The sequence below is a fragment of the Hoplias malabaricus genome, chromosome 1, assembly GCF_029633855.1.
Source record: "Hoplias malabaricus isolate fHopMal1 chromosome 1, fHopMal1.hap1, whole genome shotgun sequence".
In the NCBI taxonomy this organism is placed as follows: domain Eukaryota; kingdom Metazoa; phylum Chordata; class Actinopteri; order Characiformes; family Erythrinidae; genus Hoplias; species Hoplias malabaricus.
Genome location: NC_089800.1, coordinates 26,665,331 through 26,679,424, shown reverse-complemented (window position 1 = coordinate 26,679,424; position 14,094 = coordinate 26,665,331). Strand labels below are relative to the sequence as shown.

The window sequence follows — 14,094 nt, the reverse complement described above, 5'->3', positions numbered from 1 at the left end:
AACAGCACCATTTAGAAAAGTGTTCTATAAGGCACCAGAAAGGGTTCTGGATTGTTGCAATGTCAAAATTGTTACAATAGAAGAACCCTTTTATAAATGGCACTATATAGAACCATGTATAACACATTCTTCAAGTCTTCATGGTACCCCTAGCGGCACTGTGGGGCAGCAGGTAGTGTCACAGTCACACAGCTCCAGGGCCTGGAGGTTGTTGGTTTGAATCCCGCTCTGAGTGACTGTCTGTGAGGAGTTTTTTTCTGTGTCCGCTTGGGTTTCCTCCCACAGTCCAAAAACACACGTTGGTAGGTGGATTGGCAGCTCAAAATTGTGTGTCACCCTGTGAAGGACTGGTGCGTCCTCCAGGATGTGTTCCGGCCTTGCGCCCAGTGATTCCGGGTAGGCTCTGGACCCACCGCGACCCTGAACTAGATAAACGCTTACAGACAATGAATGAATGAATGATTAAAGGACCCTTGTAGGACCATCATTTTTAAGTGTGAAAGATCTATCCAGTTTCAAAGCTTCTCCAAGTCAGGATCATTTTGCTATTAACCCTGGTATGGTCTTTTTTCCATCATGGTGAGGCCATATTGGTCCTGAAAGTGTATGAAACATATACTCATACACATATACACAGGCATGTGAGCAACACAACCTGAAGCATTAACAGATGCACAGCTTAGAACGACTGCACAATTCCCAAAGGCAGCATTTTGACAGCTGATTTATTATGTGCTATCTTCTGCAGGATTCCTTTTGGCTTTTTATGAGGATTCTTTTTTTTTAATTTATGATAGATATCATTGTTTTTGGTATACTGCAGCCTCAGGATATGATTTCATTTCATTTAACTATAGCGCAAGGTAGTGATGTCACGGCTGTATGTATGAACTTAAAATTTGCTCCGTGGCCTCTTCAGGACACGCTGGAACATGTGTCTCATCCCGTACTAAAGAAGCCAATGTAATGCATGTGTAGACAGAAGGGTTAAATTTCCTGAAGTGGAACCGTGAATGGACTGCTTTGTCTGTGGGGAATCTTTTGCTCATCGTTTGACTGACAGACACCGTAACTAATGCTAAACACAAGTGCTGTCATATAGACTAACTCATGCACACAGTAGACACGACGCAAAACACAGCACCTTGAACATGGAGAGCTGCTTTAGCATAACAGTGTCAATACGAGAAGGTGAAAGGTAGGGTTTGAGGCTGATCTCTGCAGCTGAAAAGATTCCAAAGGTAAAAGGTATATTATGTAAAGCTCTTTAAATTGCTTTTATATATGAAATAAATAATATAAAAAGTTTTACTTTGCCAATAGTAGACTGCAATGTTAGAATAAACTAGCTGTAGATGTCTTATGTGTACTCTGGTTTAAACGACTGAGGGTACATTAACATAAATATTTTCATTCTCCTTTAAAGGAACACTACATAATATTTTTCCTTAAAATGACAGCTTCAGAGTCATTATGATGCTTCACTGACCTGTAATAGGGGGAAAAGAGACTCTGTCATTGTTGCTTCATACACACACAGCACTGCAAGAAAATATAAACAGTACATTAAAATATACATATGCAAGCAACAGAAGCAGCATCATGATTATTACAATTTTTTTATTTAGTTAAAGGAACTCTATATAATATTTTAACTTAAAATTACAAATTCAAAATCAATGAGATGTTTCACTGACCTGTAATAGGGGGGAAAGAGACTCTGTCATTGCTACTCTGTGCTCAGCACTGCAGAAACTGCTTTATGTAACTTTTGGAGGAGGGTAGGTCACTAAAGCCGTTCTCCATGTTTAATTTAAAAATACAGCTTCAAATTTGCTGTGGTGCTTCACTGACCTGTAATAATGGAGATAGAGGCTCTGTTATTCTGCACTATGTAACTTTGGGAGGATGGTAGGAAACTACCCCCTCCAAAATCTTACTTAGTGTTCCTTTAAAACTTATTTATTTTCATTTTCGTGAGAAAAGATACTGACCTTGATATAGAGTTAATTGTTTACATTGTTTTAAATTCTCATACTAAGATACATTAAGGATAATAATGTCTTTATCCACTTTAAATATATCACTTTTCTTGTCTTCATCATTCATTATCTGTAACCACTCATCCAGTTCAGGGTCGCGGTGGGTCCGGAGCCTACCCAGAATCACTTTTCTTGTGTAAACCATCGATATGTAAATAGTATGTTAATAAAATATGCATTTTTAAGGCTAGAAACAAAACCAGCATGACATTAAATCATACCTAGTACGTACTATCGCAGAGTAGCTGAATATGCACTTTGTACTCTTCATAACTTCAACTTCCGTCACTGACAGATGGATTTGTGAGAGTTCAACACCCGCTCCAGGTGTTTTTCCAAGACTTAGAAAAACACCTGTCCTAAATTACAAGTCTTAAATTAGAGTACAAGTAAATAAAAATTACACTCGGCAAAGCATACTATACATTCTTATACACAAACTCACTCTGTTATTGAGACAACACGGAATAGAAAGTTTTAAACTGGACGTTTAGTAGAAAGCTGTATTTGTCGATACGTTTTTAGGCCGTAGCTGTGGCGCCATCTGTTGATTAATGTATGACACAACGCTGTCTTGACCACTCATCACATCTCCTTAAAGATTGCCTAAATGACAAATTTCATCTCATCTAATCCACATCCTCAGAATTCAAAGAGGTTAAAAGACAATAGATATAGAAACTAACGTGCCATGCATTAGTGTTAAGAGATTAGACCAAGATGGAAGAACATCTGGGAGATGTCTCTAAGTTCCCAGAGCATAAGAGGTGTGTTTAAGGCCACTGGGATTTTTAATGGAAACCAAAATCAGGGTAGTCAGATATCAGAGGCCAGAAGCAGCCGATCATCCTTAAGAGTGTGTTACTATACAGCACCAGCTGGAGATCAATACTGCATCACAGTTAGTTTGGGATTTTATAAGAGCTTTACTGCATTAAGTGGATTCTGCCGTGTAGCACCCCAATACTGTGTCTTCTAAATCTTTAGTGCTCATATAAGTAGTCATCTGGAAAATGGGATCTGTCTTGTGCCAAAAGGAGTTCTCCGAACAACATGACTGTAGGACCGGCCACTAATGAGTTTACCATGGTCCATCGTGCTAGCAGTGTCAGCTAACGTTTATATAGCCCACATTTTAGAAGTTTCCATTTCTTCTGTTTACTTTTCGATTCATTAATGAAAGGTTAAATGAACATTTTGAACATTTATGTTTAAATTAGGTTAACCATGAATTTGTTTTTGACTTAGCCCTCACCTGCAGAAGCAAATGCCCCAAGAAGCCAGTATCTAGAAATAATTAATACCAATCAGTGACTTTTTAAGTTACTTCACCATCATGTTTGATTTATTTATAGGACAGAACAGGAAGGCTTCACACATGAAAGGTTTTGTTGCCGTCACCTAGTCAGTTCATTATAAATGCCAACATAGTGAATAGTAAATGTGCTAACGAATGAACCATTTCAAAGCCAGAACTTGAGTCATTACAGAAATTAAACCATCTTCCTGGTCCCCTTGAACAGAGGACTGAATAAATATAAAATTCTAAATTTAAATTTAAATTATACTTAAAATGAACTACTAGTAAAGTTTTTTAAGCAAATCAGATCAGGTTAATTGTCACATGACCTTACACAATTGAAATGTGAGTAAAAAACTTCTCACATTAGTAAATACAAGTACAATAAAATATAAAACTAAAAGTGCAGTATGTACACTGCTTAACTTACATTTAACACACATTAACATACACTACACATACAATACACATAAATTATACAAAGTGGCCTATAACTAGAAAATAAGTAGGTGTATTACTTTTACGATTTATATTTATATTGTAATGAACAAACGTTCAAAAACAAATACATAAAATACATAATATGAACCAATCACGTGACTGAGTTCAGCTGGCTGTTATTATTAAACTGTCCAGTACGCGGCGCCAATCACCATCAACGGAAAAAGAGTTATCGCTAAAGCTGTAAAACGAGGACGTTTCTGGAAGCGGTCGTTTGTCTACGTGATTTTTTTATACGTAATTTCCTGAGGTGAGTGACCACAAATAGTTCAGACGTCAATAAAGAGAATAAATCGTTTTAATAGATATGGGTTAATTTGACTGCAGTTAATCTTAATGTATGAAAAAAATATATAAAAGAACAAACAGAAAAGCTCACTGTTCGGTTAAACACAGTCTGTTTGTAATGGGATACAGGCTCATATATATATATATATATATATATATATATATATATATATATATATATATATATATATGAAGTTTTACAATTGACCAAAAAGGTTCCTAATGTTTCTGAGCTGTTTAATAAAGAAACTCTTGCTTGAACATTTCACGTACTTTCCCAAAGCAAGATTTCGTAGAAAAGCTGATTAACTGAAGCCAGAAATGATGTCCAGTTTGAGCAGTGCCTCTCCATTCTCCTCGTATTATTTTGATCTGCTGTTATTTTTCAGCCTCAGATGCTCCGCCCACTCTCTCCATAGAGTCAAGGCTAGACTTTGCTTTTGTTGTTGTCCTGAGAACTAGCCGAACAAGCCCAGGGGGAGGAGGAGGAGGATTGTTTGTGGGTGTGGATACAGACATGAGGTTTAGTGTTAAAGGTAACGGGACACCTGAATTCTCTGCTGCAGTTGTGTGGAGGGCAGTGTTGTATGGCCTCAAAATAGGAACAAAAGATTAGAGAACCAAAAAACGGAATCCATAAGCGAGAAATTAATGTGAGAACCATAAAGCTGATTCTATAACCGAGAAATTTCGAAAACTGTATGAGGTGAAACTCGCCGGCTTTCAGAAGGTACTCAGTGGGGGCGGGGCTTATCTACAGCACTACCGTCAAAATAGTCAGGGCTCAGGAGCGAGAAGCTTTTCACGTCGAGACCGCGAGAAGGTTCTGGAACTTAAAGCGAGACTGAGAGAAGCGTATCTGACTGAGAAGAAGCGCACCGCAAATGCAAAATAAACGAGTAAATACGGAAATATTCTCTTTAGAAATCTGTTTTTAAATCTCAATATTAATAACAGTCCTATCTTTTTTCTAAATTTTATTTCTCGATTATTCTGCCACTTGGTTCTCAAACGTTCTGGTCCTACTTTGTAGCCAAATAGTGATAAATATTATAGTCATGACAAATATTAATAAAATATTACATTTCCACACTCCTATACAAAGCAGATTTCTATATATGAATTTATATTTTATTATGAAATTGTACAAAAGTGTCGTAGACATATAAAATGATTAGACAGCACAGCAGTAAGACTGTAGAAATGTTATATTGCACTGTAGAATTGTTGCAGTTTATTTTACTATTACTTCTGTTCATTTAAAATGTTTGTGTTTTAAAGTTAATGTATAGCTAGTTTTTACTAAATCTTATTGACAATGAAAAGTGCTTTTAGAAGAAATGTGATGTTAATGGTCAAGAAGAATGTAAAATAAATAAATAAATAATAAAAATTAAAACACCCAATGTTCATAAAGAAGTGCAGCAAATCTGCAATAGCGTGCAAGACTAGTAAATCTGGTTTACTCTGCTTAATCAGCCCTGCTCCAGATGTAGGTCAGTGTTTGTAGATAGGAAAAGCAGATCTGAGATCATCTGATGCAATGTCACTACAAGCAGCTGAACTGAACTCCATAAAGAACCAGATTAATAAGGTTATCTAGGTTCTAAGGCCACTGTGGGAAAATAACCTTTCTCCCTTGCCTTATTTAGTCATGTTATCCACCTACTTCCCCAGGGTTGAACTTGAACCTTGCGTAGACCTCCATTAAAAACTTGTCTCAGCAGTGATTTCTTCAGCCCACAACCACAGAGAAAGTGGACAGTCAGCTGAGCAGTTGCTGAGGAGTTTGTTCACTTGGGAAAGAAGAAAATGAGCCTGGTCTTGTCTCTATCTGTGACATGGACTCTCGCAGTTCTGGTGGTCACTCTTCTGTTTATGTAAGTCCATCCAGTCATGTTAAAGTTTTACTGTGTGGATCAGGGCAGCTTTCTCGTTTACTGTTACTGTGTTTGCAATGAGCACGTTTTCTTTTTGGTAAGCAGTATTGAATATTTCTGTTTCTTGCCTGTAGTTATGGTGTATGGCCGCATGGATTTTTCAAAAAGATGGGGATCCCTGGACCAAGGCCTTGGCCATTCTTTGGAACCTTTCTATCTTATAGAAAGGTGTGTAACTCCACAGATGTAAATGACCATGTGTATATTAACACTGAGTGAAGCAGTGAATGCTTAATTTTTAAAATATATTTTTGAATTCCCTTTTAGGGCTTTTTCAAATTTGACACAGAGTGTTACAAGAAGTATGGAAAGATTTGGGGGTAAGGCTCAGGTTACAATTTCTGACTGCAGTTTGAATGAATAGCATTGGGTATGTAAAAAGGCAGCATCAGTAGGCCTACAGTTAATGTGAGTGTGTGTGACTGGGTGAGTGTGTGATGCTCTGAGATGGATAAATGCTGTGTCCAGTGATTCCAAAAAGACCCTGGACCCATCGTTACACTGATAAGGATGATGTGGTTACAGAAAATATACGAATAAATGAAAAGATATGTAATTAAATAATCTTGAATATATATAATAAATATCTACGTAATGATGTGTAGTAAAATATCCATTTTCAGCAACATGTGAAAAAAGATCAGACTGACATCATCAGATTATTGGATATTTCCCCAAGAATATTCTTAAAAATCTTTGTTAATAGAAACTGCAGTAAAATAACTTTTTATTAGCACTTCATTTCTTTACATTTGGAAATATTTTACTCTAGTAATACAGCACCAACCGAAGACTTGACAGTTTAAGTCAGAGATCTTGGAGATCTTGATTCTCCTGGTTTTGTGAGGCTTTGTATGTTTTAAAAAGAGTACTGCTTTGGTCTTATATGATCAAATGTACATCCCTGTCTGTTACAAAGGATCTATGATGGAAGGCTGCCAATTCTAATGGTCATGGATCTTGAAATGATCAAATCTATTATGGTGAAAGAATGTTATTCAGTCTTCACTAACAGAAGGGTAAGTCTGTTTTCCAAAAACACACTTGAATCAGTATCAAAACATTTCAAAAATCACATTTCGAATCCATCTGATTTTATCAAAGTCAGCAATTCATTGTCAAAATCAGGGTCAAACTGGTGGATGTTAAGGTTTTTCATGTGTTCAGGAAATAAACCCGGATCTGCTTGGCCCCTTTGCTGATGGGATAAGTATCGTAAAAGACGAGAAATGGAAACGAATCCGTGGTTCGCTGTCTCCGTTCTTCACAAGTGGACGACTGAAGGAGGTGCAGTGTTTTATTCCATGACCAAAATGTGTTATACGTTTTAGAATATAAACACACATATTAAAAAAAACTATGCATGTAATAAACATGTAATCCTATATGAGCAACCAGTACAGGATGCCCCTCATAACACCACTATCTCTCACCAATGACACACATGCATCAGATTGTGTATTTTGTTAAAATTTCACAGAACACAAACCTGTTCAAACTGTTACTTGGATGAGCATGACTTATACAGGAGTAATGCTTTTTCTGAAGTTGTATGACAGACAATTAATTTCCTCTCTGATCTCTTCTAGATTTTTCCTTTAGCTGATGAGAATGCAGATCACTTCATTGAGAACTTGAAGAAGAGAAACCTAGAAGATGCTGTTACAATTAAAGAGTATGTGGGCATCAGCAAATTGCCTGCAGCGTAACCACAGAAGGAATTAGAAGGCTTTGTGAATCGACGTTTATTAAGAGTTCGATTAATCATTATTCATTACCTAACGGTAAAATAAGTGGAAAATTAGACGGCAGTTTGATTTACATGGAAATTCATGTAATGTATACTTCCAAATTCAAGCAGAGAGGTTTTTATTTTATTATTTTAATTAGTAACAATTGTTGTTTTAAGTCCTATATACCTCTTCCTACAGTTTATGGTCCAATCATCTAAGTGATTTTTTTTCAGCGTCTTTGCTCCCTACAGCATGGATGTTGTCACCAGCGCCTCTTTTAGTGTGGAAATTGATTCTATAAACAACCCTAATGACCCTTTTGTCACCCACCTTAAGAAATTCTTCAACTTCAGCTTCTTCAGCCCTGTTTTCCTGCTGCTGAGTACGTCTGATTTACTGTTTGAAACACTAAGACTTTGTAACCATCCAAGCCTGTGATCTAGGTATTAATGTTGTAACAGTGCACTGAGTTGGTTGCAGGTTGTGGAATAAATTCCATGACCATGGCTCTGCTGAATACTGTTTAGCTTATATACTCTGATTTTTGTCTTTTTGTATTGCAGCCCTGTTTCCCTTCACTAGTACCTTGTTAGGGAAACTGGGAATTACCATGTTTTCAAAGTCAATTATGGAGTTTTACTACAACACATTGAGGAAGATAAAAGATCAGCATAATTCAAGTGATAATGTATGTGTAAAACAATTATTGAAATAATAATTATTGAAATATAAACCTATAAGCGAATGGCATTTTGTACGTAACTATTTTGCATGTACACCTATGTGACAAATGTGCCCATTGCTTTTAGAAACGAGTGGACTTTCTAAAGCTCATGATCCAGAGCCAAATATCTGATGAGCAAGCTGAGAAAAGTTTGGATGAGCAACCAACCAAAGGTGAGCGGTGACTGCATGAAGACACAGAAAGTTTATTCTTTCATTCATTATCTGTAAGCGCTTATCCAGTTCAGGGTCACGGTGGGTCAAGAGCCTACCTGGAATCACTGGGCACAAGGCAGGAATACACCCTGGACAGGGCGCCAGTCCTTCACAGGGCAACACACACATATGCACTCACACCAACAGATACTTTTGAGTCGTCAATCCACCTACCAACGTGTGTTTTTGGACCGTGGGAGGAAACCGGAGCACCCGGAGAAAACCCATGCGGACACAGGGAGAACACACCACACTCCTCACAGACAGTCACCCGGAGGAAACCCACGCAGACACAGGGAGAACACACCACACTCCTCACAGACAGTCACCCGGAGGAAAGCCACGGAGACACAGGGATAACACACCACACTCCTCACAGACAGTCACCTGAAGCGGGAATTAAACCCACAACCTCCAGGCCCTGGAGCTGTGTGACTGCGACACCTACCTGCTGCACCAGTGTGCCACCTTCAGAACGATATTAAAGGTGGTTATTGTTTTTTGTCCTTTTTCCCATAGGGTTGACGGATCATGAAATTCTTTCCCAGTCCTTCTTTTTCATACTAGGAGGATATGAGACCACCAGCACCACCCTCACTTTTCTACTGTATAATCTTGCAACAAATCCAGAAAGCATGGCCAAACTGGTCGAAGAGATTGATGAAGCCTTTCCTCAAAATGTGAGCCTGGTATTTTACTCAACTCTGCAAAAGAATTTAAAAAAACAAGCAAAAAAAGACAGGTCTTCAGATATTGACCTTGAAATCTGGTTGGGAAATTGGGAAGAAAATGTTTGGGGGTAAAAGAAATTGTGAATATATGTCACCAACTATAGAAGCATATGCAAGACATTTCACAAAATCTTTTTTTAAAGGCTCCAGTGACCTATGAAGCAGTGATGAAGTTAGAATATCTGGAAATGGTCATCAACGAGTCAATGCGTCTCCATCCTACAATCCCCCGTCTAGAGAGGGTGTGTAAGAAGACCATAGAGCTCAATGGGATTATTATACCTAAAGGTACTTTGATTGCAATCCCAACGTATGTTCTGCACAGAGATCCACAGCTGTGGGAGTCTCCCGAGGAGTTCAGACCTGAGAGGTGTGTAGTGTCACTATTTCTGTATTATATTTCCTTTTGTCCTTTCCTCCAACTAATAGCTTATCATCTGAATAGCCTTCATGATGAATATTATATAGAAAGGACTCAGAGTAGGATTGTTTGTGTTGTCCTTTTTCTCCAACAACAAGAACTCTAGAAGAATAAGTTGAATTGGAAGCGCTGTCAAATTCATAGTTAAAGAAATCAGAATTTGCACGAAACAGAGAGAGGAAAAGGATGTAAAGTAGGCCTCAGGACTGAAAACATATTGCTACTTCAGAAAGGCTCTCGTATGAGGTGATTAGGGCATTATTAAAAAGGCCTATGTCTGATTATTAAAGGTTTAGGTCTGAGAATGATATCAGCCCCTACACTTTCATGCCATTTGGACTCGGGCCCCGCAACTGTGTTGGAATGCGATTTGCTTTGATGATTATGAAAGTTGTGGTGGTGAAGCTCCTGCAGAACTTCAGTGTGGAGACATGTAAAGAGACACAGGTCGGTACACCATTTCCTTTTAAAGCAATTGTTTGTTCCCAAAAGTTCCCAAAGGTTTTATCATTATTATTTTTTTAATTATACCAATATGATGTTTTGTGCCCAAAGTAGGCTTTTAAAGTTTATGTAGCTAACAATAATGGAAGCTTAGTCAGAGATGGGCATACTACAAACTGCTGACCTGCATCATCACAGGCTCTGAGGCAAGAATGTCATGTATTAATCATAGTCCTGGCACAGTGCTAACTGCTGGATATTCAAAAATTAAAGCATATTTTAATGCACATGTCTTAGGCACTCAACACACTCCAGAGCCATTAAGAGCCATTTGTTGAGAGTGTTCTTTTGTTTTGTTTTGTTTTGTTTTTTTTTTGCTGAAAAATTAGCTTTTTTTCTTCTCTCCTCCAGATTCCTCTTCAGTTCAATGCTCGCTTTCAACCTGCAGTTCCCGTGTGCCTTAAATGTATTCCGAGATCTCCCAAAGTGGAATAAATCTGTCTGAGGCAGAACCAGGAATGGGCTTTTTTATTCCAAATGAGGATTATTAGTTTTTTTTACGATAGAGTCGTAATAATTCTGAGAAAAAATCTCGGAATAGTTGAGTAAAATATGTCTGTATAATTTCGAGGATATAATCAGAATATGTAGAGAAACCTGTTTGGGTTATTATTGATTATAAAATGTAGACAGACAGACTCACAGACTGTGCGCCATGAGTGAGTTGTGAAAGAAGCAGTCAGTGAAGTGAACAGAATTATTTATTAAACGCATTCACACGACATGACGACCTCATCAGTGCAGCCCCTGACTGCAATGAATAAGGCTTTAGTTTATTGTACGAATCCGAGCCGTAACTCGATGGAGCCTCGTGGGTGCACCGGAGTTCCACTCGCTCTGTATCCATCATTTTCGTGATCATTAATTGTATCATGTGAAACTACATGCCATGGGTTAGTGCACCGATTCAGGGTTTAAACACTAATCACACTGTGGTCCTGATGTGGAAGAGAACTGAGTGTTTTTCCTGAAATCTATACCATAGCAGGACTTAAGCAACACACTGCATTCCACAGTTACACTGTGTGTCTGCTCCATTACACGCAGCGATATCCCAAGAATATTCTCAGAATTATTTTGAGATTTTTACTCAGAATTATTCCGGGATTTTTTTCTGAGAATTATTCCAAGGATATTTTCAGAATTCTGACTTTAATCTCGGAATCTTGTTTTTCTTTTTTTTCAACACTGTATTTTTAGTACGTTTTTTGAAATGCTAAAATTTAACCAGAAAACGTTCTATTTAAAGCCATTTTATGTTTGATATTTTTACATCTACACTATGTGGACCAATGCTAAATGTTGCTGTAGGACTTATTCTGGCTCTTAAACCAGTCTGCGATTCGAACCTGGCCTTCAAAGCACTTTGTCCTAACACATGACTGGGATAAAGACTACTTTGTTGATGATAAAAACAACATCTTCCTGATGAAATATATGTGTGACTGAATTAATTGTACTTTTATGACTAATCCTTTTTTTTTGCATTGAATAAATATGTAAGAATAAAACCAGCCAATAAAAGAAAGAATACGAGACGGCGTGGAATTTTACTTTTTTAAACTCTGACCAGAAGATGTACAGTTATTTAAAGGGTATTTTGCTGAGTTGTAAGTTCTGTTTTGCAGTCGAGATGTTCACATGATTAATATGTTTTGACAATGCAGCATTTCTTAAGAGGAACTGATTCCAGACCTTTCATATTCTGCATTAACATTAATAAATGACATTAATAAATGCTGTTTAACAAACAACTTCAAATGTTCCCACATTATCTTTGCAATCATCCGTCTTTCACCCTTTTCTACCACTCAGTACCATACTATGAGTTCTGACCCAGAGTCCTAACGTGCACAGCAATGAATACTTCTGACCCACAGAGGACGCCTTATCTGACTTCCATTCTTGTACGCAACCGCACCCTTAGCTTACGTAACTTTTATCACTGACGGTTGGAACAACTTACTTGGGCCACTGAGAGTTCATTGTGCTCCACAGTATTTTTTCATCAGTGTCAGATCAGATAGAATTACTTTCCATGTAACATCTTTTGAATAACAGAGGTTTAGTTAGCAAGGTTGCAGACACGTATTGAAAAAGACTCACATAATATGGTCAGTACTATCAACACAATCTCCCACCTCCTCAGAGGAGATGATTGGAATTGATTCTGCTCATAGCCTGTCTGTCATAATAGCTCAGTGTGTGTGTGTGTGTGTGTGTGAGAGAGAGAGAGAACATTGAAAAACCAAAAAGAGAATACTATATGTTTTTGATGAGTCATCATGCAGGTTCAGCATAGGGCTTGAGGACCAAAAACACCAGAGGATGGGCTCAAAAGGGCTTTATTCAAGAAACTTAATAAAAACCACCTTCTTCCTGTCAGACTCAAAAATTAGCAGAGGCCAAGATCCATTTTGAGGAGGAGCTGAGTTACAAGCGGAGCCTGTTTCTTGTGATTGCAGAGCAGGCTGTCTCCCTCTGGTGGCAGAACAAGGCATTTATCACTAGCCTTCTATACTTGTATTGGCCAGAACGGTTCCCGGCTTATTTTATAGAGTACTGTAATTAATAGAGTAAGTCTTAGGTATATATTATTAATTTAAATAAAAAAAAAATAATTTATCTTTTAAATTATTGTAGCGCTTGTGAAACATTTTATATAATTTCCATATATTATCTTTGATCAAATGGATGTGTTAAATTAACAGCACACTTTATTTAACATATTGTAGTATTTATTAACGGGTAAAGCTTGTGTTGTGTGTGAAAACTGTGCCCTATTCACTGTATAGTGCATTTTGCATTTTGGGGTTACAATTTTCAGAGCTCTCAAACAATCCCACAATGCAACATTAAACAAATGTAAACATTTCAGATACGTATTGGTTGAGTCAACCAAATAATACTGGATTGTCATGATCAGAGATTCGGATAGGTTTAAACCAACACATTCACACACAGAATATCACTACTTACTATAAAAAAGCATTTTTTTTTTTTTATCCCATGCTCCAACACAAATTAATTACTTATTCATTTAGTCATGTCCCTGATGTATCACAAAGCACAGTTCATGACCCTTATAGTTATGGCTCAAATGTTGGACAAATATATGTTTTTCCCATGTTTAATTTATGGCTTTGATGTTACAGGCAGTTAGTACCATAACTTCAATCAAAAATAGGACCTTTTAATAGTATTATTATATGTTCTTATGTAATTTCCAAAGTCATATGTGTTATACAAGATGGAGGAAACAAGTCTAGCGCCCAGGGCATTGTTGTATTTTTCTCCAAACCCTAAGGTTTACAGTTTGTTGTGTGGACCTTTCAAATCAAATACACTGTGCACAAGTCCAATCGCTGCAACAACATGCTGCAGCTTTAAGGCAAATAAAGTCATGGCCTGAAAATTGATAGGTTTTTCAAAGTACAGAAGAAATTCCTCACAGCATCGAACCTCTTAAATCATCTCACTGTGCTGGCAGCAAAATGCCTGTTCACTGACATTGGATATTAAAGTGCCTCAGTGATTGAGAGCTTGTTGAAAAGGCTCATAAGCTTTAAAGTTTGGTTTCAAAGCCTAGCATTATGCTAGCTGCTGATGTTTGGTGATAAATGTTGATGCCTATATTCACTAGTGAAACTGGACTCATGAACTTTTCTACTGGAAATTCTGCTCTTCTGACCTTC

At 37.5% G+C, this 14,094-nt stretch overlaps 1 protein-coding gene across 7 annotated transcripts; it reads left to right on the top strand.

Annotated features, from left to right (window-relative positions):
• Positions 1-3,981: 3,981 nt before the first annotated feature.
• Positions 3,982-12,110, top strand: LOC136686844 (cytochrome P450 3A30-like). Of its 7 annotated transcripts, none has more exons than XM_066660905.1 (15): positions 3,982-4,093; positions 4,521-4,667; positions 5,871-6,011; positions 6,146-6,239; positions 6,339-6,391; positions 6,991-7,090; positions 7,239-7,358; positions 7,661-7,746; positions 8,038-8,186; positions 8,368-8,492; positions 8,614-8,701; positions 9,263-9,423; positions 9,618-9,844; positions 10,186-10,342; positions 10,751-12,110. In XM_066660905.1, exons 3-15 carry the CDS (start codon positions 5,944-5,946, stop codon positions 10,832-10,834), a joined length of 1,512 nt encoding a protein of 503 aa, XP_066517002.1. In that variant the 5' UTR covers positions 3,982-4,093; positions 4,521-4,667; positions 5,871-5,943; the 3' UTR covers positions 10,835-12,110. The 7 variants fall into 7 exon arrangements, with proteins under 7 accessions (XP_066517002.1, XP_066516992.1, XP_066516975.1 ...); XM_066660895.1 differs by having other exon boundaries at positions 5,859-6,011; XM_066660878.1 differs by having other exon boundaries at positions 5,809-6,011.
• The last annotated feature ends 1,984 nt before the right edge of the window (positions 12,111-14,094 follow it).

Coding starts and splice junctions, on each gene's coding strand:
- LOC136686844 (XM_066660905.1), top strand. CDS start 5,944: ATGAGCCTGGTCTTGTCTCTATCTGTGACATGGACTCTCGCAGTTCTG. Junction 7,359..7,660: donor CAAGTGGACGACTGAAGGAG/GTGCAGTGTTTT, acceptor GATCTCTTCTAG/ATTTTTCCTTTAGCTGATGA. Junction 7,747..8,037: donor GATGCTGTTACAATTAAAGA/GTATGTGGGCAT, acceptor ATTTTTTTTCAG/CGTCTTTGCTCCCTACAGCA.